At 41.5% G+C, this 27,719-nt stretch overlaps 2 protein-coding genes across 2 annotated transcripts; one reads left to right on the top strand and one right to left on the bottom strand.

Moving 5' to 3' along the window:
• Positions 1-4,762: 4,762 nt before the first annotated feature.
• Positions 4,763-5,435, top strand: LOC133900501 (uncharacterized). The gene has a single exon (XM_062341660.1). It carries the CDS (start codon positions 4,904-4,906, stop codon positions 5,111-5,113), a length of 210 nt encoding a protein of 69 aa, XP_062197644.1. The 5' UTR covers positions 4,763-4,903; the 3' UTR covers positions 5,114-5,435.
• Positions 5,436-7,027: 1,592 nt separating this feature from the next.
• LOC133900633 (putative squamosa promoter-binding-like protein 19) lies at positions 7,028-24,823 on the bottom strand. The gene is made up of 4 exons (XM_062341828.1): positions 24,676-24,823; positions 24,050-24,436; positions 8,232-8,362; positions 7,028-7,850 (listed from the first exon to the last, which is right to left on the bottom strand). The coding sequence occupies exons 2-4, from the start codon at positions 24,424-24,426 to the stop codon at positions 7,375-7,377; spliced, it is 984 nt and encodes a 327-aa protein (XP_062197812.1). The 5' UTR covers positions 24,427-24,436; positions 24,676-24,823; the 3' UTR covers positions 7,028-7,374.
• Positions 24,824-27,719: the final 2,896 nt, after the last annotated feature.

Raw genomic sequence — 27,719 nt, 5'->3', positions numbered from 1 at the left:
CAGCGCCGAAGGAGGTCTTTCGGCCGAAGGCCCAGCTGCGGCCGAAAGTTCCAGCAACGCTTCTACTGTTCCGGTTGGCTTCGTCTTCTTCTTGGGTGGCATGGCGTCGAAGTGTTCGATCCCCGCGGACGGCGCCAACTATTGGGACCGAAATCCCAGATAATATGGACCTTCAGTTACGGGAATGTCAAAGGGTCCTCGGGGTGACACGTGTTTGGGGCGGAACAGTTTTTCGATCTCTCTTCCGGGTACAATATGGCCCTATTTATAGCCCGTACTCGACCACACCAGGCGTGGTTTACAGGTCCTACCCCTTTACCTGCTACATTCTCGGAATATTCGGGGGCATTATGGTACAAGTGAGCATATTTACATAATTACAGCTCTGCCCCAGATGACCAAAGCGGGCCCTACTATCCAGTCGTGATCTTCGTCTCCGAAGATCCGCCGAAGTCTTCTCCATTCCGTCATCCGTCCGATGGCCTTCGGCTTCCGAGCGAAGGTCGGCTTCTACCTTCGCCCGCCGCGGTCAATCAGGACCGCTAGCACGGACTTCAGCCTTCAGTCGAAGACTCGCCTCTGTCTTCGCCAGCACGGGAAATCGAGACTGCGGGCACGCCTACACCCTTCGACTGATGGAGCTTCGCAATCTTCGCAACCTTCAGATGAGGTCCCTGAAACGAAATTGCAATGACAAGCATGCGATCTTTCCAGTAGACTTCAAAGTACCCTCCGAAGAGGGCGGAGATCATCCCCAACAACTATATTTACTTTCTGTTGAAATTGAGAGGTTGATTGTGACTGTTATACCACAACCATGCAAGACTTCTTGGACAAGAGGTTTCTGAAAAGTAAAATATAGTACTAATATAATTATTTCTTTAATTATATTCTCTTCTACACGCATCACTAACCGAACCGTACGTCTTTAACATAAAAACTGTGTTGAAAATAAAACATAATTCTCGTTGGATATTTTTTTTCACCCATGCAATTGATTTGGCTAGCATGTTATCAGATTTCGCTTCACCCTTTCTCCTCCCATACTGTGGTGCGGCAGGCCAGCATCTGCCAAATGTGCTCAAAATATTTTGATGGTGTCTTCTTACATGAACAGTGTTAAGTTGCTTCAAGGAAAAGGAAACGTTTAAGATCTGGGAGACCCATATAACATTTAACAGCTCGAGAAAGTCAGGGAGGTGAGGACATTTAACAGCTCGAGGAAAACAGAGAGGTGAAGATCAATAGTGTTTAATCGATATGATTCTTCTTCCCGAGTGCAAGCCTGGAAACTAGATAACTTAAGAAATCCTGAACCGATCCCGGAGTTAGAAATATGAGTTGCTAATTTTCAACCGTATGTTTTCTTCTCTTTGTTCAGGCAACGGCTATGAGTCATTGGATGGCATCTAGCGCACTTGCTCCCTTGCACCGCTTGCATGCCTTCACCTCTAGCTCGTCCCCCACCGTACTAACTACTTCATTTTTTAGCTCCCCTGTCTCGGCATATACCCACCGCATGTTCATCTTCTAGCCCGTGATGCCCCCACCACCTCTCACTGCTCTGCCTCCACGCCTGTCTCCTCTGTCGGGCCGGTTTATCACCCACTGACCTCCCTCTAAGACCACAGGGTACAAATTGTCATAAAAAAAGCTCACCGGTGGAACACCAAACCCTAATCTCTCTGTTGGCCCTGGTAGAATTTGAACGTAGTCTAGAATCTCGTGCGATTTTAGACATCTGAAGATTAAGAAACATTTAAAAATATGCTAAATCCTCTCTTCTAACTTTTGCCAAAGAAAGATGAGGTGGTGGAATGTTAATGCAAGCAAAGTCACGAGATAGTATTCATTTACCATCATTATGCTAAAATTAAAAGTGGAGAACACACACCTCCCATGTTTATTAGATCCACGGTACTCTTAACAGTATAAGCTAGCTTATATTGCTAGTATGATACCAATTGGCATCTCAACATGAGCTTTATTACGGTCCTTGGGAGATGCCTAAAAATTCTACTACCTCTAAGACGTACTCTTTTCAAATCAAATACCACGTGCTCGAAGCTATACATTACTCCATATATAATATATATAACTTCTTTTCAAGATTTACTTTTCTAGATGCACTCCTGGGGCAACTTGCAGTGGCGCCACATACAAACCCCACGCAACAATGTCTCATCCGCCTTGTATATATGCAACCATAAGACCATTTCTAATTATATTTTTTTCATTTCATTCTCTTTTTATTCTCCTTCTCATTCTTATTTTCTTTATTTTCTTTCATCTCCAACAGTTTTCCTTCGAAAGAATTCGTGAAAGGTAAAGAAAGGTAATCTCATTCTGAAAGGAATAACCTTAGAATCCCTTCGTGATAAAAATTATAAAAAAAAACCGTTGAAGCGTTGAAAGAAAAAATATATCTTTATAAAAAAAATTTGATCCGGGACCAGAATCCCTTAAAATAGTCTAAGTGCGTCCATAAGCCAATCAAGAAAGGAAGGCAACTTGTCCAATATGTGCCCAAACACACTGGGTCAAGGTCCTCCCCCAACAAACCGTACGTTGCAGGCACTCAAGCCCTACAGTGCCCTCCTGCATCGTCTGACTCAGATCTAGAAACGGACATGGCAACCACCCCCACCACGCATGCATGCAGACCACCATGGGCGTCCCTCTTTCTAAGCCCTTTATTCCACGGCCTCCCCAACGGCTAGAGGACAAGGCGTGAGGACGAGGACCCAAGTCACAAGCGTGTAAAAGGGCTTGCAGGGAGGATGGTGACCATATGGCAGGGTTTGGGATCTCTCTCACTCCTCAACTGCCTTTGATTCCATCTACCCACTCTCACTTTCTCTCTCTACCTCACCTGGTTCCGATCTTCTACAACTTGGTTGATGTGCATGGACCATTGGGTTGTCGTTTGGGCTGTTTTCGTGTGATCTTCGTAAGCTGGTTGTCGTGCCTCTCCGAATTTGCTGATGTGCCTATCGGTCTCCCATGTAACGTGGACCTTCAGTCATGGCTTGTCAAGTGTGGTGGGATGTTTTGGATGGCTCTATCATCGTGGCTATGCTGACGTATAAGTTATGATGAACCTGCGACTGCCGGTAGGATCCGCTGTTATGCGGTTGACCGTCAGCCCCATATCCCTTCAATCGGAGGGGCACCATGCCCGCGCTATTAACAAGTGCTTGCGTGCTATTTACAAGTGCTTGCGTGGTTCTACATGTCCGATAGAAAGTGGGCTTTCGTATATGTTGTCCGCCCTTTATAGCTATTTATATTTAAAGCTTTCTCGTATTATAAGTATAACAAGGTCGGATGGCACAAAAATAATCTACAGCTGAGAAATTATGTTTTACAAAACAAAACATATGCTTGTGCACGTATAAGCAATGGACTACTTAGGTAGGAGTAGATAGTGGCCTGCCAATGGCGTCACACCAAGCCAGTCTTAGGCAAGTAAATAGTGGTGTGTCTATATATTACTTACTTTGATTGTAAATGCAAGTCGTTTTAGTCTTCTCAATTATTCTCAAAATATAAGTTATTTTTGAACTTTTATGTACTTTTTTCTCTTTTGTTTCCTTCTTACCCTTGTTTAATAAATGCTATCACTCTCACAAATTAATGAGTTATCTTTTCCAATGCAGAATAAATAAAAGGCAATATGATCATTTAATCTACTTTCTTAATTTCTGTGCACAAATCTAAAACGACCTACATTTGTAATTAGAGGGAGTAGGTTATTATTTCCATTCATGAGAAAAAAAAAAGGACAGGCGCTGAGTTGTAACATCTAATGAAAATTGATAGGACAAAGAAATCACCAAGCTCCCATCACCTGTAATTGTCCATGAAAAGATAAATACAAAGTAGCATGCATGATATGCGTACCATCCTGCCACGTGTGAAAGCCATGCAACTAACATCTCACAATCAAGTAGATAATGATATTTGTGCTAGGAAAGCTTGGGAAGTACTCCGAGTTACACATCAGTAAGACTACTCAAAAGAAAAGTTGGAAGCGTTGAATTGTTATATCTGATGAAAATTGATAGGACAAAGAAACCTATCACCAGAGAAGAAAATTGGCCTAGTATATCCGATTTAATGATTCTATCGGTGGATCTTAATAGAAAAAAATTGTGATGTTTATCGGTATTTCTTTTGAATTTAATTTGAATTTTATTTAAATTTATTTAAATTTTATTTGGCACATCTAATAAATCATATTTACCGATGATCTCTAGTAAATTTTATTTATCGGTAAACAAAATCCTATTTATCACCACAGATATGCATGGAGGAAGATGAACTGATGGTACGAATGACTAGCATCTTGTGACATTTGTAAAAGCTCGTGCAACTAAAGTCGCATTCTAGTAGATCGATCACTAACAAGTCACATTCTAGTAGATCGACGTGTTACTAGAAAAACTAAGAAAACATATCGACAGTCACAAATCAATAAAGGAGAAAAAAAGCGCCCTTATATAGTTACATGGCCAACCATGATGGTTTATAGCTACACGAAGGTGCCAATTTCACGTATCCCTTTCCTCACGACCGCCTTTTAGCGCTCCGAGTAATAAACTGCACAACGTGAGAGCCAAAACAATGTATATACGAAACCCCACACCGTTGCCAATCCTCTCCTCAACCGCAGAGGATCACCCACCCACCCACTCATGCACCCACCATCCTATTTGCCCTCTCATTTACTTATTCCCTCACCAAAAGACTGAGATATATATGCTCTCACACTCCCGCCACTCTCTCCACTGGTCCAAGGCCAAAACCAAACGAAATCAGGAGGAGCTCAAGCAGAGCACAAAGTGGAGGATAGCCTGCAGCCGTGAGGAGATCCTTCACCTCGAGAGAGCGGGGAAGGGTCATGGCGGACTGGGCGCCGGTGTTCATCGGCCTGGTGCTGTTCATCCTGCTCTCCCCGGGGCTGCTGTTCCAGATCCCCGGCAAGGGCCGGATCGTCGAGTTCGGCAATTTCCAGACCAGCGGCCTCTCCATCCTTGTCCACGCCGTCATCTACTTCGCCCTCATCGCCATCTTCCTCCTCGCCGTTGGCGTCCACATGTACCTCGGCTAGTCAACAAGCGGCGGCCGGCCTCCTCTCTGACCGGCCAGCTTAGGTACCGTGGTGGAAGGTAGCATGGTATACTAGTATGGGGGATCAATGTGATATCATTATGTTCATTAGGATCCATGGCCACAAGTATGGAGCTCTACTTCTTCTTCCTCCTACTCTTCCTCTCTTCTTCTTCCATACCTAAAATTGAAGAGATACTTAGGGGCTCCCTGGTACGTCCTCCCCGTGGATCTGCCCCACCCCGGTTACTATTTCTTCAAATAGTCTTATGTACACTGCTTCTCGTGATGATGGTCATAATCTTTCATGTCTCTTATTAGCATGAGGTGCTCTACTAGCTACTTGAACATTAATCAGCTTGTGATGGTGACTCAGAGTCGAATTGCCACACTTTGTTGTTCAGAAGTCGGAGCCCTTTTTCATGTAAACGCGGTTATATTATCGGTTCCTGACAAGTTGAGGTAGTTACTTATGAGTTTCAGGCAACGTTTTCGTTGGTCTAAACCCATAAGCTCAGCTAATCATATTTATTTTGAGCCATTTTCGCAGTCGAATCTGCAATTACGTATGTGCAAGGTACCAATGCTGAGCTAGATAATGTGCTGTATAATAAGCTGGTAACTCGGTCTTCAAGCGTGCCGAGATCATGGTCTCATGAACTACGAAAAATTGCACACTTTGTATGGAATGAATTGGGGAACATCTCTTTGGATGGACAAGGGTTGGAGACCAGTAGTTGTTGGCATGTCCATTCTGAGCATCCTTCAGAGTTGTTGCCGAGCTACGCATGCTCTGCTATGACAATTTAACACGTCACTGCCGGAAAAAGGAAAACAGATGAACCTCTATTGGGGATCAGGCTTGATCCAATGGTCCAAAATGCGCAAAATAATGCCCCAAAAAGATCCAGTCACCCCTCACTTGGTGTCTCTGTTTCTTCCCAGCGTAGTAAATCTGGCATTTTCACCTAATCCGAAGCATGTTGTCAAGCATGAACCGTTGAAGAACATAGGAATTTTGCCGTACTTTGTGCTCTGTTGCAGAGGATCCATTTTGTATCGGTCGGCGTTCCTCGCAATGGTTGTATGGAGCCACGCTTTCCTCCTTTTGGTTTTCCTTTGTAAAGCTTCGGCGTAAGCGCACATGTTAGACCAACTCTAAGGAATTTCCGTCTAGGACCAAAATCCCTACATGAAAGGATTTTTTTTTCCCTGCAGCGTTCTAACGGTTTCCCTTCACGGTTCTCGTCATGAAAGGATTCACAAGGTCATTCCATTCAGGACGAGATTATCTCTTCTTTCCCTTCACGAATCCCTTTGAAAGGAAGCTGTTGAAGATAAGAGAAAATAAAGAGAATAGGAACGGAGAGATGAATCGAGAAGAGAACGAAATGAAGGAAATATGGTTAGAAATGATCTTAAAGATCCATTTGGAACGCAGAAATTTCTTGCTAGCGAAAAGTGTACAAATATAACGGATCCAAGTGTAGAAGCAAACATAATATAGAGTGCCAATCGTAATCGGCATAATTCTTTTTCTAGTTCATTGTTCATCAGCAGCAAGGTTAAGGTTGGAAGTTTGCACGAATAGCCACAGTAGTTCGACGTTTTCCAGGACGTGACCACATTGTCAGGGACTTGAACTTATTGGGCCCTCCACGTACTGCAATACCATATGAACCAAAGGAGTTTTTTTTATATTCCAAGGTGGCAGAGCCAGACATTTTGCCGCGGTGTTAGGGGACGGTAAAAGCCTAATCGTTTTATGAGAGAGTGATAGACATCTATTTTCGCAAATCTTCCACTCGCGATCTATTTATTTAATATTTTAAGTTAAAAAATATAAAAATAAAAAAGCTCTGGACCAAAGCAAGGCAGGCCCATCTCAAAACAGCCCATGTCACTAGGCTTCGTTTGACCAAAGCAATGTAGACACGGCTCAACCAGGCCCATCGTTAACAGCATTGGCCCTGCAAAACCAGGCCTTCTGCTCCCTGGAAGGCTTTGCAACTCCAGTATTGCACATATGCACCTATTTTGTTACAAAATATTCATAAACATGTACCATAATTATGAACAGAACACAATTAAACAATCAATGGACGGAAAATTCGGCACAATATCCAGCACCTCCATCACCATCCAGAGGGACAGAACTTGACCTGTCTACTTGTCTACAGCTCTAACCAACAGCCTGATTCTGTCTCTACCAGCAATTGAGCACTCATCAGCAGCACAGAAAAAGGCATTTTCCACCCTACTCTACAACTGCCAAGGGAATGGCAGTGCCTGTGTAGGATCCTCAAACACAGCATCAGGATCAAACACATGGTCGTCGCCACCAGATGCAAATGCAGTGGTTGTGGCTTGCGACACAGCAGCAATGTCAGTGTGTGATGAAGCGACCCGCACTTGGCCTGCGGAGGGGATGTTGGCAGGGGAGGGACGATGATGCAGCGACGATGACAGAAGAGAGAGAGCACACTCGGGTGCCAGCGTGCTGGAGAGACCATTGCAAGCGCTGCGTCCAGTGTGCCTGCTATCTTCAGCCAGAAGATGGCCGGGCCGGGGTGAGCTGAGCATGCTACCGCTGTCCTGCATGAAAGGGAACCGCTTTGGCGCTTTGAAGGCTCCTGAGAATGAGATGGAGAAGGGTGGCTGACGATCGACCAAGTGCATGGTGTCAGAATTCTGGCAGGCGGTTGGAATTGTTCGTGGATAGATTGCAAATTGATTCACTGCCAAAAGAAAACAAATATTTATCATCTACTTTGTTGTTTCGCTAATGGAAATTGGATAAAAAGATTGCTCAGCAAAATATGTATATTAATCATCCCAGAACAAATATATTGAAGCACGTGCTTATACAAGGATTTCAATGAGCAGAATTAGTGCTGTTGATAGAAAATGAAAAGAAAGCTGGTTCTCGGAAGGAAGTACTTAAACTTTATAACAGATGTAGTTTGATACCACTCCAAACAAAGATATCCATCACCTAACAAGCTACACATAGTAATTCTGTAATTGTACTATGTCATCTAAATCGCCTTAAATAAACTTAGGAATAGGATAATTAAATTACCAAGATGTCTAACTTATGTAAGTTGGAATGTACAAACCTGGGTGGTATGGAAAGAAACTCCCCAGATTCGTCACATCATGCTGTGGCTTTCTTCGACGCCTATTATGGCCGTCCAAACGCTTCCGACAACTTCTTTTCCCCTCGTCAAACTCAGACAGCATGTGAAACCTGAAAGTAGAACACAAGGAACCACCTTCAGGACAATTGTTTTGAACTGGCACAGCAAATTTAACTCCAAACAAGAATTTCACTTCTTGCACAGTATTGTCATGTTGGATTTACAGAAATATTTCAGCAAAGCTTATGAAACAAACACAAAAACTAAATTTTCCATGGCATAGGAAAAGTACATCGCTGACTTGTTCTGTCTGCGACTTTTTAACACGAAAATACTTTTTGTAGCCAATTCTAAAAAGTGATAGATGATGGAAATGTGATTATGTAGCAGAGGTTCAGTGGTGCATAGGTTATTCTCTTTTGTTAAGTCAGATAAAGCCACAGGGTGACAGGTGTTGACAACAGCTGAGTTCCTGGATCTTTTTCACTTGCCACTTTCAGAACAGGTCTATGTTCAATTCCAAGAACTCGGTGAGATGTTTTGATTGTTGAACTCCCAAATGAAAAAGACACATGATAATACATTTGGAATTCAGAGCACCTCATCTAGGGCTGTATAACGAGTCAGCTCAGCTCGTTTGGCTCGTTTAATATAATAAGCAGAAAAACCAGCTCAGCTCGGCTCGTTTGGCTAGCGAGTCAGCTCGTCTGGCTCATGAGCAGCTCGTTACTTTTGTTTTTGGGAAGGGAGCAGTGTTATTAGAATGAAAAGAATATGAACATCCACTAAAAAAATACATCGATAAAATTATACAACACTAGCAATGACATGTACAAGTATAGTACTTCTTTGTATGGTTTAATCAGCGGTATGATTGTTGTAAGTAGAATCTCTTCTGAAAGTTTTTAAAACGCACATGCAGCACAGCAACAAACAGATCTAGCTATATATGTTCTGCTACTATAACAAAACATTCCTCCAAAAAAATATATGAAACAACATTCCTCACATATTCGTTTATAAGTTCCAAAGCCTTGCAAATGACTCCGGAAATGTTCTTGTCAAAATAACCATAAGGTGTTTTTTGGCTGCTTCTACAAGACAGACTTAATACTACAAACTACTGCAGGAGAAAGAACTTCCATCTTCCCTCTTATCAGTGTGTTCTTTGACAACAAGCAGATAAGACCCTTCGCTTCAGAATCTTGGAATATCATTTGTCCCTCAAGAGCACAGGATGTTTCTTTCATTGATGCAATTCAAGACATAAAGAAACTTCTGCAACTTCCATTTTATATGGAAATCATTGTGTTCGCTGAATGAAGTATTTGGACAACAAGAAATAACAAAAATTTTAGAATGTAGGTCCAACCATAGAAGGTTGGAGGAGTTCCTTCAGATTTGAATTTGCCATGGTTATCCATAGACGCAAAATAGAAATATTCCCCACACATTCAATAATAGATTTAAATAAAGTGTTTGCGGTTTTTTTCCTTTTCCCACTGTAAAGGTCCATACCCTTTTAAGTACATATTCTTTCACCGTGGGAGATTCTACCACTGTTACTCATCACAGAAACACTAGCCAATTTTGGGAAACTGTGAAATTGAGCTCGTCTTAGGCATTTATCATGGTTCAGATTGCTTCTTTTGTCAATTTCATAATTTCTTCATTCGATCATTGTTTTTTCATAAACTGTGAAGTTGTGAGCAGCCATGGCATGTTGCGCAAGTTGGATCCAGTGTGATGTTTTTGAGGTCATGCTTGGAAGTATTGATTATCATCTAGATCGAAGTAGTGAGGTGAGATGTCGGAGTGTCAGTTAATCCTCGCACGTTCCCCTAGGAGTTTAATTTGCTTTAGTGTGCATCAGTTTTTTCAATCATTTGTTGAAGCGTTTTTCAGTTTCTTTTCTCCAGTTTCTTGCCATCAATCTGGTGCTTAATGCCCACGCATGGTGTAGGTCATAGTGTGGAATAAGTGCATGTTTACTGCCATCAGTTTCTTTAGCTGGTTTTGTTTAAATAGCGAAGTAATATACAGAAAACTCTGCCCCAGTTGGACAGCACAAAAGACTCTTGTGTTTGTGCATATTTTTGCGTGTGTTCATGTGCCAAATCGGAGTTGAAGCTCTAGGTGATCGGCAAGCGATCCTGACATTGGTATCAGGGCATGCGTTGTTGATCTAGGTGCAGCTATGTCGTCGTGTGCTCCTAGAGGCGTGCAATCAAGGACTCCTCCACATCGAGGCTGTCGTAGCTCACCGACACCTCCTTCGCGCCGGCCACGGCAACGTGACGACAGTGGCCGCGAGATGGTCGTGTAGCGCGTCGCCAAGGAGGCAATAGGCTCGGTGGCCTACCCCACGCTCACACAGATGAACTACACCGAGTGGGTGCTCGTGATGCGGGTGAACCTGCAGGCGCAAGGCTTTTGGGAGGCAATCGAAAATGGTACTATTAGACCATGATTGTGATTTTGGTGATTAATGACAATATAGTCAATGGAACTAACATGTTTATCAAAAATATATATTAGTAGGTCTCATTAATGCAATACATGAAGAAGCCACCGAAGCCGGAAAAAAATTTGGTTGAATTGGAGAAGATCCAGGAAAAATGACTTCATCGGATGGTCCGGTGTTCACATGGTTGAACATGCCGAAGCATTGTGTCTAGAGGCATTTGACCTCACCGGATGGTCCGGTGTTCAGAGGAGGATACACACTGGAGCATTTCCGCCAGAGAAGGTTGCAGCTGTTGAAGATCGAAGGTCAACACGCTGGAAGGTACGGTGATGAAGAGAAGTGCACCGAACAATACCTTGGACAATAAACAGTGCACAGACGAAGAAGAAGTAGAAGACCCCGCTGGATAGTCCGATGATTGATTTGAACACACCAGAGGAGAGCACCGGAGTATTGTTGACAAAGGGGAGAATGCAGTGACCTCACCGGAAGGTCCGGTGCTCTGAAGATGTGTACACCGAAGCATATTTTCTAGAGAGAGTTGCATTGGCTCGACTGACTGAGGATAACACATCGGATTGTCCGGTGATAAAGTGATGTGTATCGAAGAATACACTAGAGCAATTTACATAGAGAAGATGCTGGCTCGGATGGCTAAGGTATACTCACCAGAAAGTCCGAAGTGTCCGGTGTTCACAGAGGCTTGAGTGGGGTTGCAATGGCTAGTTTGTGGGATCATCCGGTATTAACAACTTTTCAGAGCCGTTGGGTTAACGGCTAGTGCGCGAGGTTGAGGTTATAAATACCCCTACACTTAGTTATTTTAGTGTGCTGGAGTCTAAAGAAGTTTATATACACCTGAGAAGACATATAAGCTACCAAAGTGCTTAAAGTGTGTCGGCCAGGTAACATACAATTGGGAAAATTGGAATCTGATTTTTGATGGCAGCGATTACACTGGCTGCTTGTAGTTTCATATATAGCAAAAACAAACTTGGTACAGAAGAAAAGCATCACAAGTTTAACTACTACATAGCATATTCTAACTACTAAAGTAGATACTAAGCATATTCTAATTACTAAAGTAGATGCTTTAAACAAACTCAGAGATAACTAAAGTTAAGCACATAGGCTTATCTCTCAAAGTGATCATCCAAGGCAATTAAGTACAAAATTAGAGTGTGATTAGTGCTTATAGGCGTAGAGTGTATTGCTAGGTGATTGCTGCCTAGAGAGTGAATCGAGTAGTGATCCAATAGTGTACCTCTTGGTATGTTGGCACCTTAGAGTCTTGGTGACTCGCCGGCAAACTTGTTAACCCTCCGACTTGGTATGGAGTAGCGACAAGATGATTGTGCAGGGACGCGAAGACCCTTACCTTTGTGGCTCAAGCTCCGAAGTGATCAAGACAGCTAGAAACCAAAAGAGAGGATAGTGGTGAGACCTTACTTTGGTGGCACATCCGGGTGGAGACTTTGTCTTTATGACTTGATGGCTCAAAAGGTATGACCGGGTACCATCCGGAAGCATATCCTTTGTAGAGCTCCAACGTGACTAGGGTGGTATTAATGCCATCGATACCACGAAAAAAATCCTTATGTCGAGTTTGCTCTCTCTACCTTATTTATGTTTCCGCATTTACTTACTTGCAAATTTACCTTCTTAAATAGGTTAAGAACGCTTTGATCGGTAGAATAGACACACTAGATAAACCTAGAGCACATTTAAATAGAAATTGATATAAGTTTATCTTGTATTGTTTTTGGAGCTGAAATAGCTCTAAGTGTCCTAATTCACCCCTTCTTAGGACGTCACCGATCTCTTCAATTGATATTAGAGTTATAGCTCACATCTAGCTCTTCAATTTGTGTTAGAGCTTCACACCTTTCACAAGATTTCGTAAATTCAAGTGGCATTTGAGTCTTAATTTTATTGTGATCGGTTAGGCTTCACCGTCTAGTGAGTTGTGATGTTTGGAGTTAGAATGGATTCCCATAGTGCTCCACTTTTTGATAGCATAAATTTTCCACTTTGGAAAATTCTAATGTCTTATTATTTACAAGCTCGAGGGTTGGATGTTTGGAGAGTCACCGAGGAAAGGATGAAATCTCGCATCAATAACAAGGAGAGACAATTAGATGCATTGGCCAAGAGTATCATTTTATCATCTATATATGTTGATGTATTTGATCGTGTTTATTCTATCACCAATGCACATGGTATTTGGAATAGTCTCATTGAGATATATGAAGGCACAAAGGATGTGCGCAATGAGAACTATCATGTTCTTGCTATTAAGCTCAATGGCATCAAGCAACTACCCAATGAAAATGTTAATGACATATAATCACGTTTGAATATTCTTGTCAATGAGATCAATGGGTTATGTTTGATGCCAATTAAAGATGATTAAGTGGTGAGAAGAATAATTCATGCTTTTCTTATGAAGTACAAAGTGATAGTCTCTATTACCTACGACAACAATAACATCAAGAAGATGATTTCAAATCAAGTGCTCGGCAAGATCACTGCCCATGAGATGACAATGAACATAGGAGTGGAAGTTTATTCCTCATCCAACACCAAGAATCTTGCTCTCACAAGCAAGCTCAATACCAACACATAAAGGTAAGGATAAGGAGACAAGAGCAAGAGTCAAGCTCAAACGAAGAGGATGGTGATCAAGGTGAAGAGAGCTATAAAAAAGATGATCAAAGCACATCAAGTGATGAAAAAATTGATCCTAAAATGGCCAAACTCTTCTCAAAGTTAGAGAAGAACATGAAGAAGATCAATGCTAAAATTGATCATCCTATCTCCATTGAAGACTTGATCAATATAATTGATCATATCAAGAAGGTTTAGAAGAAAACTATGAACAAAAGTGAGACAAGAGGAAGAGCCAAGACATTCGCAAGTATAGCAAGATGGGTGAGCGACGATGAAGAATCAAGCTCAAGTAATGAAAACCTCACCATCCACTCTTTTAAGAAAAGCTCTTCCTCAAAGTCGTCATCACGCAAGTCATCTCATAAGTGTCTTATAGCTAAAGGTATGGATAGCGATGTAAATGATGGTAAATCTGACGAGAATTCTCCTTTCTATGATTAACTCCTTGATTTGATCAATGAGCAACAAATGGCTCTTAAAAAACAATCTAGAGAGCTTAAGAAATTCAATACACTTAATGATATTCATACTACTATTGTTTTCAATTATGAACAATTATTATGTAAATTCAATTTGCTAAACAAAAAGCATTAAGAGTTTAAGTCTAAATTTGAGTATATTGAATCTCAAACTAAAGTCCCTTTGAAGCAATCTATCTCTTTATTTATCTCTTTAGTTAATTTTAATTCTAAGGTAGATACTTTCACTTCTTGTAATGATTTAATTACTTTATCTAGCTCACCCCTTTACAATGAGATTTGTGTTGAGAATATTGTAGAATCATCTAATAATCTCATTGCACAAGAGAATGATGAGTTTAAGCAAAAAGTGGAGAAACTCAAGCAGGACTTGGCGAGATTGAAGGGCAAAAATGTGTCTAACCTCCTCAAGATAACCGTACTACCATGGTGAAGAAGCTTACGAATGGGTCAACCATGACATGCTTTAAATATAATTAAGAATGCCACAAATCCTTCTAATGCAAGTAAGTAAAGAAGGAGACCAAGAAAAAGAAAAAGATGGGGAATCTCTTCAACAAGACCTCTAACCTCTACACCAAGCTCAACTACAAGAACAAGATAAAGAGCAACCACTATAAGCTCAAGAAAAAGAAAAATAGTTAAATGGTTGCACACATGGTTGGAAAAAAGGATTGGAGGTGGAACCAATACATTTGGATGCCAAGAAAGTCATCACCAACATAAAGGGACCATAATCAATTTAGGTTTCAAAAAAAGGCTTGAAGCTTAAAGCGGTTATGGGGATTTGAAGGTATGGCTACAAGATGAAGTGAAGATTAAGCAAAGAAGCTAAGTGTACAAGAATGGTGCATTGATGAAGATCATAATTATCATATATCCAAATCCCCATCCAAAGGTATTTAAGATAAATGAGCTACATGCAAAAACCTCTAAATTATTCTCATTTACCTCATCTAGAATTGCATGTACTTATTTCAACTTATTGTAATGCCTAGTGTAGATTTTCATATGGTAGCTGTTTGCGTTTATCTCTAACCTATGAGCAACCTACATGGTTTATTAGTTGTAGGTCCTTACATGATACTCGTTTTTCATTTAATATTTTTTATGTGTCATAATCCAATGTATAATCATCACATACTCAAATCCACATCCAAAGGTATTTAAGACAAATAAGCTGCATGCAAAAACCTCTAAATTATTCTCATTTACCTCATCTAGATTCCAAGTGCTTATTTCAATTTATTTTAATGCATGCCTAATGTAGGTTTTCATATGGTGGGCTGTTTATGTTTATCTCTAACCTATGAGTAATCTACATGGTTTATTAGTTATATGTCCCTTATATGGTACTAGTTTTTCATTTGGTATCTTTTATATGTCATGATCCAATGCGTACGATATCTCTATTGTTATCAATAATAAATGCATATATCTCAAATATTCAACACCTGTATACATACATTTAGGGAGAATATATCATATAGGTTGTGATTTTAAGACTAATATGTGTTGTAAAATGTATTTCTTGTGTAGTCTCATAGAGCAATCAACATATCCTCGAAAGTATACAATGCTTAAACGCTTAATTGCATTATTGTCAAATCTTTTGTTCATTTAAGCAACCTCCATGCATAATATAGGTTAAACTTTCTATCTTAGACATATTGTTTAGTTGTGCATATGTTTTATTCTCATCATATGTATGCATGCATATAGGGGGAGTTTAAACTATATTATGTGAGTTTCATAAATTGTGATCCATGTGCTTTCATACCTTATAATTGGTATCATCCATTAGTAGTGATATATATTCAATTGGTATACTTTCAATTGGATCATGATTTGTGAAGCTCTCTCCCATGTATTCTAATATTTTTCTATTTGAGTTTAACATGTGCATATACTCCTTTTTAGGGATTGTTGACAAAAGAGAGAATTTGGACAACCAAAGCAAGAAGCAAGGTAAGGAAGATTGTAACAACAAACAAGGTGGTGTAGAAATACAGAAGTTGACAAAAGGAGAGAAGAAGATGCTAGAAGCAACATAAGGTGTCTAGATCGACAAAAGAGAAGCTCTTGCATAGATCGATCAAGGGAGATAGTGAAAATAGAGAAAGAGAGAGCCACAACAAAGGATGACTAATTGGTAAAAACATGCATACAAGCAATGTGGTAAGACTTTGTGCTCATTTATGATCTTTACATTTAGAATCATTTGTTATTTGCCACTTGCTTTTGTTGTCATCAATCACCAAAAGGAGAAGATTGTAGCGAAAATAGCCCTATTAGACTATGATTGTGATTTTGATGATTAATGACAACATAGTCAATGTGATTAATATGTTTGTCAAAAATATATGTTAGTATGTCTTATAGATGCAATACATGAAGAAGCCACCGAAGCTGGGAAAAAGTTTGGCTGAATTGGAGAAGTCCCAGAAAAATTGACGTCACAGTATAGTCCGGTGCTCAAAGGAGGATACACACCTGAGTATTTCCACCACAGAAGGTTACAATCATTGAAGATAGAATGTCAACACGCCGAAAGATCCGGTGATGAAGAGAAGTGCACTGAACAATACACCGGACAATGAACAGTGCAACATGGACTAGTGATGGCATTCATGCCATCGATATAAAAAAAAAATCGTTGTGTCGATTTGCTCTCTTTACCTTATTTACGTTTCCACATTTACTTATTTGCAAATTTACCTTCTTAGATAGGTTACAAGCGCTTTGATCGGTAGACTAGACACACTAGATAAATCTAGAGCACATTTAGATAAAAATTGATATAGGTTTATCTTATGTTATTTTTTGAGCCGAAATAAGTGTCATAATTCACCCCCCTCTTAGAACGTCACCGATCCCTTCAGGTGGTGCGAAAATTTCTACAAGTCGTTCCAAAACGTCTCTAGCAGGTCACCATCTCCATCAAGACCCTCCTTGATCTAAGTACGATCGCAATCGAGGAGGTGACCGGTCGCTTGCGCGCTTAGAGCAGAGGTATAAGCTCGGCTCTTCGGGCGGCAATGACGGGCATAAGCTACTCCTCACCGAGGAGTGGCTAGCTCGCATGAAGAAGCACGGTGGCGAGGGAGGATCCAGTAGCGGTGGCAATGGTGGCTCCGATCGTCGTCATGGCAAGAACTATGGGCGCGGCCGTGGCAACGGACCGCGTGACAGCAACGCCATCACGTCCGACCTAGGAGGTGATAAAAACAAATGTCGAAACTGTGGCAAATCTGGTTATTGAGCCAAGGATTGCCGCAGCAAGCCGAAGCGGGCTAAGGCCCACCTTACACAGGGCGACGACGACGAGCCCATACTTTTAATAGCCAAGGCTTGTGTCGCATCGCCCACCATGTCCATTCCGTAGCTAGTCGAGGCGCAAGTATTCGCACAGCTGGACCGAGAGGAGAGATGTGAGGCTCACGAACGAGAGAAGGCCGAGTAGCCGGGGCTGCATGCGTACATGCGCGTGAAGATCGCATGAGTAGATGCCTGGGCGCTGCGTCGTCAGGCCTATAAGAGTCGCATTGTAATCAGTTGCTGGGAGTCGAGCTGAAAAAAACAGAAAACCCGGCGTAGGTCGCTGTGGGCGTTCGTCGCAATTGCCGTGTGTGCTTGTGCTACTATTCATCTTCTTCCTCGTGCGTGTGGGTGAGGAAGCGACTCCTGGGCAGCGCCAACACAATGTGCATGCAACAACACCAAGCGCGGTGAATTAAGCTTTCTTCTTCCCCTTTGGCAACAAGCACCAAAAAGAGAAAGAAGCAAACAAAGACGATCACTCGCTCTCATCGTTGTCAGCATCGGTCTCCACCTCCTCCTCGGACTCCTCATACTCCTCATGAACTCCACGGCGAGGACGGCGAGAAGAGGAAGTGGTAGCAGCCAGAGCAGCCTCATAGAGCACAAACGGGTCCATAAAACACCTCCGGCTCGCACTCCATCTCCGAGCCATCCGGAGAACATGGAAGCTCGATGTGCAGGTGGTGGTGAATCTCCTTGAGCTGCTGGGTGTTCTTGTTGATTTGCTGAGACTGCTTATGTATCTTCACAGAGTTGCTCTTACAAATATTGAATATTGCCTTCAGAAAAGAGCAGATGGGAGAAGACAATGAATTGGACTAAGCAGACGATGATGTAGCTGGAGGCTGAGACCACGAAGCACCCCTTCTAGGTGCCACCCTAGAAGTCTGACCAAGGAGAATTTTAACTCTCGGAAGCTCATGCTAGGCTTCCTTCACAACCTTCTTCTTTGTCATCTTCTCAATCATGTACATCACATCAGGAGCATAAGTACAACCTCTAGCAAGATTGATAGATGTAAGCTTGATCTCCTCCCAAATGAAATCAAACACATTGAAGGTGTTGGTATTGCTATCCATCCGTGCCAACAAGTTTCGAGACGTGGTCAAGAAACTCGATGCATCCGCTCCCTTGGGAGCTAAAGTGACCCGACTCAAACTGCTAATGTTGCAAGAGAGGACCAATTGCCGCAAAGGAGAGTTCAACGAAGTAAAGCTTCCGCTTCTTCCTCTCCTATTGAAATAAAAGCATCTGAAAGTGAGGAAGAAGAGGAGGGGGAGGAAATTGGACCTCTATGGCTAGAGATTCCCCGTTGGACTGATTATGGAAGACATGCTATCAATTACAACGGAAAGAGTGGAGAAGTGAAAAAGGAAAGAGAATAGGATCCTCGCTTGTATCAGCAGTTATCCGATGACCATCGTTTTTGGAACTTTTTTCAGTAAGACTTTTACTCTTCGGTCATCGTTCGAAGAAAAGACGCAGTTTTGCAAATGCAATGGATTGACTGGAAATCCATGAAAGAAAAACATAATCTAGTTTTTGATGAGGTGATTGCAGCTGGTGAAGCAAAATGAGTTAAGGAGATCTTGGGTTTTAAGTATAATTGGTGTGTGAGATAATAGCCCAATTCTATTCCACCATCTACTTTGAGAAGGATAAGGCAAGGACTATTCTTTGGATGACGCAGGGCACATGGTATTGTGTGACCTATTATCAGTTTGCTCGTTTACCCGGGCTTGGTCCAAATGATATCTAGAAGGAAAGCATACACTCCGATGAGCAGCTACCATCATCCGAGATGGAGTTCATGTATGCGCCCGAGGGTGAGGTCAACCTTGGACACACAAAGGGGTTGCTACCATTCTTCCATTACCTTAACAGGATGTTTCGAGTCACTTTAGCTCCCAAGGGAGGGGATGCATCTAGTATTTTGATCACGTCCCGGAACTTGTTGGCATGGATGGATAGTAATGCCAACACCTTCAGTGTATTTGATTTCATTTGAGAGGAGATCATGCTTACATCTATCAATCCTGCCAGAGGTTATGCTTATGCTCCTTACGATCAAGTAAAACTCAAGCTCAAAAAACAAATCCATTGTATTGAAGGCAAGCAAAGAAACTCAAACAAGCTCTAGTGATGATAAAAGCAATGATGATGAGGAAAAAGCACTTTTTGTGAAGAAGTTCAAGAAATTTCTCAAGAAGGGTGGCTATAGTAAATACAAGAAGTCTCATGAAGAGAAGAAATTCAAAGAGAGCTTGCTATGAGTGTGGTGAGGTTAGTCATGTTATTGCCGATTGTCCAAAAAAAGGGAACAACGACAATGATGAGAAGAAGAGGGACAAGAGCAAGAAGCACAAGAGGAAGTATCCCGGTCAAGCTCACATTGGTGAAAAATGGGACTCCAACGACTCTGACTCCAACTCTGATAGTGAAGGTGTCGCCACAATCGCCATCGGCATCACTCCACCGACAAAGTCACTTTTTGGTGACTTGAGCGACGACGACGCTCCCATTTGTCTTATGGCAAAAAGGCGCAAGGTATCATCACATCTCAAACTTCTTGATAGTGATGGTAGTGACGATGAGAATAATATAGATAATACCTTATTTAATGGCTTGAACAAAACTACCTTGATTAAAATGAGAGTTTTGAGAAGCAAGACTTGCTCATCCTTGAGAATGAGAGAAACCTTGCTCTTGAGAAACTCCTTGCTAAAGAAAATAAGAAAGTTGAGAAATTGACCAAAAATCTTGATTTGATCAATATCTCAATTGCTAGTCTAGAGTGTAGCAATGCCACACTTTAAGAGAAATTCTTATGTTTAGTTGAAATTCACAAAGCTTTTAAAGTACAATTTGTTGCCCTTAGAAATAGCACTTCCTCTTCTAATGATGCAACTCTACCCTCTAATGCTTCCACTAGTCAAAGTTGCTCTCGTTGCTATAATGTTGATATTGATGCTTGCGCTACTAACTCTCAATCTATGCAAGCATTAAAGAATGAAAATGAGAGACTAAATGCCTTGGTGAAATATGAATGCATAAAGACTTATCAATCCAAAGATGCCCTCTACATGACCGCTAGTGGTCAAAGAATTGAGAATAAGTACGGGCTTGGATATGATAAGTGTGAAGGCAAGGAAAAGGGACGTGTTATGGTAAATAGTAAGAAATGTCCAAAGTTTGTCAAGGAAAGTGGCAAACTAAATGCTCCTGCAACACAAGTCAAGAAAGTAATAGAGCCAATCAAGCATCCTCAAGCTATATTTTATGTCTCTTATGTGTTTAAGAGAAACCACCGTGGTAAAGTAGTTGCTCACTATGTTGGTATTCGCAACACTAATGAAGTTGCCAAAAGAAGAGTATGGGTACCAAATGTGCTAGTTACTAACATGAAAGGACCTAAGAAAATTTGGGTACCTAAAATCAAGACTTAATTTGTTTTATAAGTATTCCTCCGGTGGATCAAGTTGGGTACTAGATAGTAGATGTACAAATTATATGAACGGAGAGAAGATATTCTCATCTTTTGATGAGTGTGGGTCACAATATAAAAACATTGTGTTCGACGACAATGATAAAGGAGAGGTAATAAGTCTTAGGTAAAATTGCTATCTCAAATGATCATTCACTATCCGACACATATGGGCCACATGGACCACCTCTACTTGGGACAAAATGTTACATGACTTCTATTTTCATGATTTGCTACCACCTGAGCTTCAAGTACAGCGTACTCAAATTTCGCCACCATCATGTCGGGTAGTTGTCACATTTGATTTTTGTATATTCTATAGTTGGGAATTGGTGATACCCAAAATGTCACTTATGGATAATTTGATATCCCATTAATAATGATGTGCAGCTAGTCATTGGGTAATTTATAATCGTTGCATGCACCTATGGATAAATTTAGCCATCTATGATTTGGTTATTCAGCACAACCATTCTTTTTTCTTTTTCTTTTTTGTTTGAAAACTAGCACAACCATTCTTTGTCACCACATCCATCTACCTTGAAGACGTATCGATAGGGAGGACTACTACTATGCAGTACTCAGTGCTTGCACTAGTGAACCTCTAGTACATCTATGAAACCATACCATTCACTAATTTATAAAGGGTTAGGCAAAAATACAACATAAGTGTCCATACATATAACAATACACTTGTTAAAATAACAAATTTTAAATCTACAGAGTGTAATTGATCAAATAGGTATCCTAGTCGAGACAAGGAAGTGTTTTAGCAACCCATTTTTGGGTATATTGCTGTTTCTCTGATAGATTATATTAAACAATGAAAAGATCAAATAAGAACCACAGGAAGGGAAATGAAAGTAGAGAACAAATTGATCCAATCATAGAACCACCAAAAACAAGACAATCATCGACTAGTAACCATGTTTGTGAAAAAATTATGGAACTATCTTCTTAATCCTTGAATCAAAATGAACAGAGGTGTTTTGGTCACCCTACAGTAGGGCAATGTAAAGGTACGAATATTTGAAAAGGCACAAAATAGCAGCAAGTATTGAAATAGTACATAAAACACCTTAAGAGGCAAAAAGGTGGAGATGGTTAAGTTTATTCGGATAATCCTCACCCACTGTGATGCAACTTTATGGAAGATGTTGATGACCATTTTGTTCTGGAATATGACCTTGAGATTGAATTCACTTATCTTTATCAGCAGAAGTGTGTGAATACAGAGAGGCTTGTTCACTTTTCACTTCAGGACATGAGTCTTGCAATTCTCAGTTGACAAAGGAAGTTTATATATGATGATGTACATTACGAGCCATACCCAGTGAGTTTCACCCTTATGGTCCATCTATTTATACCACCGCAAAAAGACCATAAAATGGCCATGAAAATAATATGAATAGTAATGCAAAAATAATTCACTATGATACAAAGTTTGGAGTCTGAATTCGATATAGGCATAGAGAAACAAAAAAAGAACAATAATTATTTACTGAAACATTTATTGAAAAATTCATGTATATTATAGAAAAAACTTTCAAAATAGTGTACTTTTTTGGTAACATATTTGCTATAAATTAATTGCCAAGTTCTGCATCAGAAACCGTGAAAGGAAAATAACAACATATATGTGGGAACATAAAACCCATGTTTTCAGGACTATTCAGACAAACCAGATCATTCACTTGATATGACAGTACTTCTTTGATCTTTATCATCTTTGGGAACATACCATCAACTCAACCTAGATGATCACTTGGTTCCAATATACTTCCGAGATTGATGTACTGCTGGGATCGTATATTTAATGAATATAAGAGATTAAGAGTACACGCCCCCAAGTTAGATTATACACATATGAAGTGAACAAAATCCATAAGATAATGATCATTTATAGGATCAAAGGTGTGAACTGGATGAGAACACCAAGATTCTGCTACGCTGTTAAACAAAATGACAGATTTCCATCTGATTGCCACTTACAGTTTATCCTTCATTTCCATTGACTAAATGGCATTGATAGTTTTATTCTTTGAAGAACAATATAAATATCAAAAACACAACTTCAATATGTAGTTAAATTTCAATGGAAACTAAATGCTGAACGCTGGTACAGATTTTTGGAATCAAACTTCAAAATGCAAGATCTCTTTAGTTCATGATTGCACTTATCATTCCATGGTCCAGATTACTTTAGAGATTAAGAAATAATATAGCGTTCAGATGATAAGAGTCTTTTACTTATTCACCAATAAGTCAGCTTTAAAAACATTCATGAGACTTACCTTTGAGATCCAAGTCAAATTAGGCAGTGCATGATGTCAAGGACCTTTTTGGGTGTAACTGACAATCATGGTGCAGTCAAGGGCTAATGACTACTACTCTTTGAGTCTCTACAACGTTGTCCATCCATACTGTACTTTTACTTCAATTTTGTACTGCTTTCAGCGAGATTCTCTCAGTATATTTTTCAAAAAGAAAACAATTTTCCTACTTAAAAAAGAACCAAAGGTTCAAATGGTCTGAGAAAACCAACAATTCCACCCAAGTTCAGTTCAACTTTTCATTGCTCCTCATGTCAGTTAATAGCGCAACAGTCTAGTATGTAACAGGGAAACAGGGAGAAGAAAGTATGCCTTCAGAAACAGGAGGAAAAATAAATCAACCAAACCAAGGTATGACGTAATTTTTCAGTTTCAGATACGCTTGCTTCAACGAATAACCCATGAAATAACCTCTATGCTGAAGTCTTTCCCATAAGCAATGTGCTCTAACCATTCATGATCAGACCTCGTGAAATAGCTTCCTATTTGGTTGCTCAGAAACAGGGATGGTTCGCAAAAACTTGCAACTCAGTGCGGTTATGCGCTCTGACTGAGCACGCAGCTGAAGAAATTTCAACGCTTCATCAATCATAAGAAATATTATGCATGATGCTGAATATCCCATAGAAAAAACAAACCCTACTCAAGCAAGTCAGTTGTCCACACCAACAGCTTTCTTTAAATAGTGCCAACATGACTAAACTAATCGGGCACAAGACCCTAAACGCCACCAAATTACTAACCCAATTGTTTAATCGTCGACGAATAACATCGGCGATATTAAATAATTGATCGTGCCATCAGATCCTTAATGACACCAAATTACCAGCCCAATTGCTTAGATAGACAGCTCGAGATCAAACAAAACCTAAAATTTTCTCCCTAAATCTGCCCCAAAGTAATCATCACCCCCAGTTCCACAATTAGCAACAGATGGGGGACAAGCACACACACAGTTATTAACTAATGACCTCATCAGCACAAGAATTCTTGAATAATCAGAGGAGTTAACGGCCGTGTTTAAGGATTGGATGGCTGCTTACCGGCTGCATTGCTGGCAGAAACGCTGCTCCTGGCCGCCGACGACCACCACCGGCGTCTTGGAGTGCGCCTCGCAGACCTTGTGCCGCCGGTGGTACTCGCGGCACCGGCTGAGGTCCGACCGGCACCCGTCGACGGAGCAAGCCTCCGCGCCGCCGCCGCCGCTGCCCGCCGCGCGTGACCTCCTCCCTGCCGGCGCCGGCGCCGGCTGCGTGCGCTGGCCGAGGCTCACGGCGAAATCTTGGAGCTGTACCTCGGCGGAGGCGGGGGAGGCGGAGGAGGAGGAGAAGGAGGACGGCCCGGCGAAGGACACCATGGTCGGACCGGGGTCCGCCACCACGCCCCAAGACGTCGCCCCGGAAGCCGATGCCCAGTCCATGACGCCGGCCCTATTCCCAAACAAGGAACCGTCAATAAACGCGGCATGGGGACAACGAAAATTCCGGGACAAAATCCTGCAAGAAGATGGCATCCATGCGAGGAATCGAGCAGGATGTCCAAGAAAGCCACGATTCTCGCACACTCGACTCCCGCGGCACGAGCTATTCATGGCTCGACGCCTGTGGCCGCAATTCAAGTGCAGGGCACAGCAGAAAGGGGATGAGACAGGCAGGAGAGCGGCACATACGATCGGAGGAAGACGAGGAGGCAGCACAGTGAAGAGCGGCGGAGCAAGCGGGGAGCGAACAGTGTAGGCGCGTGCTTGCGTTGCGTGTGCGCGGCGCGGGTCACCGATCGGTCGCGGCGCCCGCGCTGGATGGGGTGGTGGGTATATATGGGCGGAAAAGATTGATCTTTCAGAGCGAGGCAGGGAGGAAAGAGGCAATGAGAAGGATTTCGATAGCTCTGCAAACTTTCTTTTGACCTATACTGTTCACTGATCCCTAGCTTTCTTACTTAAACTGTTTTTTAATCCATTCACTTTTTGAGTCTTGCGAGGCCGTCCTTATGTTTGTTGGGAACACTTGTTAGGCCCTTCAAAACGTTTTGGTTTAGACACGAGCATCTCCTAAACCCAGGTCCCCATCTGCTTATCAAGTGGACACTAGATATTAGGATAATTATTTAGTTACCATTCTAAAGATATGATAATTGCTGTTGAGGATGACATACGGATCGTACTAAATCTATGCATGTGGAATAAGTGGCAACTGAACGATTGTTACTTCCTCAAGGTAGAAAAAAATGAATGCCCCTAAAATATTTATTAGTATGACGATGTAAAAATCACTAGATCTAGTCGACAAAAATAATAACTCCTAGAAGGAAAATATAGTAGATCATGAACTGTGTGCGTTTATGTAAACGTGTATGTATTTAGGAGTTTCACGTACCAATAATTCTATAAATGAGCTTATCTAAACTATAAAGCTATGAATACATTTGGTATTGAGCACTCCATCCAACACCTTCAGATCGAATCCAATGCCTCCAACAACTCTTTACGTGTTCTGCCTGATAAGCGTCATGTCTTCTTACCCATTTGCGTATGAAAAGAATCGATCATATTCGTGTATAAAAATAATGATTCTGTTCGCGTATAGAAATAATAGATCATATTCGCGTATAGAAATAATCAATCATATTAATCACCAAATGTTCTCTCACCCACGTATTCACATATAGAAATAATCAATCATATTCATGTATAAAAATAATCGATCACATTAATCACCAGCGGTGATCGGCTCCTCACCCTCATATTTGCTGCACTGCTGAACTCGGCATGTTGCCACCGCAGATGCAGACGTCCATGTGACTACGGTGCGTTCAAAAGGCCTAGATTAGCTAGGCAGTGGGTTAGCGTTTGCGGATTAGGTCGTTTTGTGGTACTCGGTGCCTAGTTTCTGCTAGATTGTTTGTCCGTAATAGTTGTGGTTTTGACTCGATTTTTCTTAATTACCGGAGCGTGGTATGAATTAGTCTCACTTCTCTTTACATGAGGTAACTTGTTCTTACATGAAACGGCAGCTCCTGCCTTAGTTAAAATGAAAAGTTCACAACTAAAATTCCTGGCACGGCAGAACTGATCTATATCTCCTCCCGAGCCTAGGCATCTTTCTAGCTGTCACCTCGCACATACAGAGACTACAAAACTCAAGAAACATAGATTGTCACTCATTGTTAAAATTAGAGTAACAAATATCTCATCTCTCATGCATCGCTCTGATATAGGATACAAATCATTGCAATCGAATAAGCATGAGGTATGTGCAATTCTACCTTTATGGTTGCTCTGATGTTGGATACAAATCATTGCAATTGAATAAGCATGAGGTATGTGCAATTCTACCTTTATGGTTACCTCAGATAATCGCCTCATTGGAATAGCTCGATGAAAATTTTGAGAAGATGTACCATTTTCCTGTACAACTTATGGGAGTGGATAGCTGTCCATTGACATATTTGGATAAGCCAAATTTGTTAAATTTTAGGCTGACCGATGGCATTGAACGGTCCAGATCTATATCTCTCACCTTTTTAACTACTCTGTCTGGTCGGATCTCATCCACTCCGCCCACCTCCCTCCTCCCGAGCGCCGGCCCGATATCATCCACTCCTAAGCACCGGCGGCGCCATCACCCCTCCCTCTCCAATCCTGAGCGCCGACCCACCCATCTCCACCGCCTTCCCTCCTCCACTGCAGCTCTCTTCGTGGCGCCCCTCCTCCTCGCACTCCCCCGTCACTACTCCGCTCAATCTCACCAGTCTCCGGTGAACTCGCCCCGGCCCCACCCTCCTGCCACATCTCCGGTGGCTCCCCACTGCCAGATCCACCTCCGTCCCCCCGCTCCCTCGCTAACCTCTCTCGTATTGACGCCCCCACTGTCTCGCCGTCCCCCCCCCCCCCCCGCCCACCGCCCGCCACCACCTCAGGGTCGGCGGGCCTCCCTGAGCCTCCCTCTAAGCCGGCAGCCTCCGAAAACCCGAACTCTTACCCTGAAAATCCCCAACCCTAATTCGATAGGAGCTTACTAGAGAAGAATACCTCGTCGGGGATGATAAGAGCTCACCAGAGAAGAAGGTTGTGCATAAATCTGCAAATAGTAGGTACAAAATTCGGCATATTTTCCTCTCTTTTTTTATCGACAGATAAATAGCAATTTTCAAAACTTATTAGCTCCATAGAGGCCACACTATATGAACTCTTTTATGGATATGCTCCCTTTTAGAACATGGAAATATTTTGGAAAGCGTGTAACTATTGGACCTTTTCATCCCATTTGGCACTTAAGATTTCTTCTTAATCCTACAAAGATTAAGGGCATCTTTAGAACGTAAGATTCTTAAAATAAAGGAATAAGAAAAATGCAGGATTGAAATGTCCTAGCACTTTGAATTCTATGGAATGGAAAAATATAAGAAAACTGTATGACTGATCGTTTGGATGGAACGCATGAAAAAAACAGGAATCAAATGAGAGAGATAGACACAAAGAAAATTTTCTATGAGGTTAGACCTCATGTTATAATTCCTATAAAAGAAGTCATTCCTATAGAAATTTGACAAGTCTATTCCTTTGTTCCAAAGGACCATTATAGGAAAATTTTCTAAAAGTTGAAATCCTCCAAAATTCCTATAAAAATTCTATGATCCAAAGGAGACCTAAACTGTTTTCGACCAATATTTTAGGTACCAAGCAGGCTCTGTGAAATTCCTTTGAAGCTCATA

This window comes from Phragmites australis, chromosome 19 (genome assembly GCF_958298935.1).
Source record: "Phragmites australis chromosome 19, lpPhrAust1.1, whole genome shotgun sequence".
NCBI classification, from domain to species: domain Eukaryota; kingdom Viridiplantae; phylum Streptophyta; class Magnoliopsida; order Poales; family Poaceae; genus Phragmites; species Phragmites australis.
This window is presented reverse-complemented; position numbering and strand designations above follow the sequence as displayed.

Coding starts and splice junctions, on each gene's coding strand:
- LOC133900501 (XM_062341660.1), top strand. CDS start 4,904: ATGGCGGACTGGGCGCCGGTGTTCATCGGCCTGGTGCTGTTCATCCTG.
- LOC133900633 (XM_062341828.1), bottom strand. CDS start 24,426: ATGGACTGGGCATCGGCTTCCGGGGCGACGTCTTGGGGCGTGGTGGCG. Junction 8,363..24,049: donor TTCTGCCAGCAATGCAGCCG/GTAAGCAGCCAT, acceptor TTCTACTTTCAG/GTTTCACATGCTGTCTGAGT. Junction 7,851..8,231: donor TTTCTTTCCATACCACCCAG/GTTTGTACATTC, acceptor TTCTTTTGGCAG/TGAATCAATTTGCAATCTAT.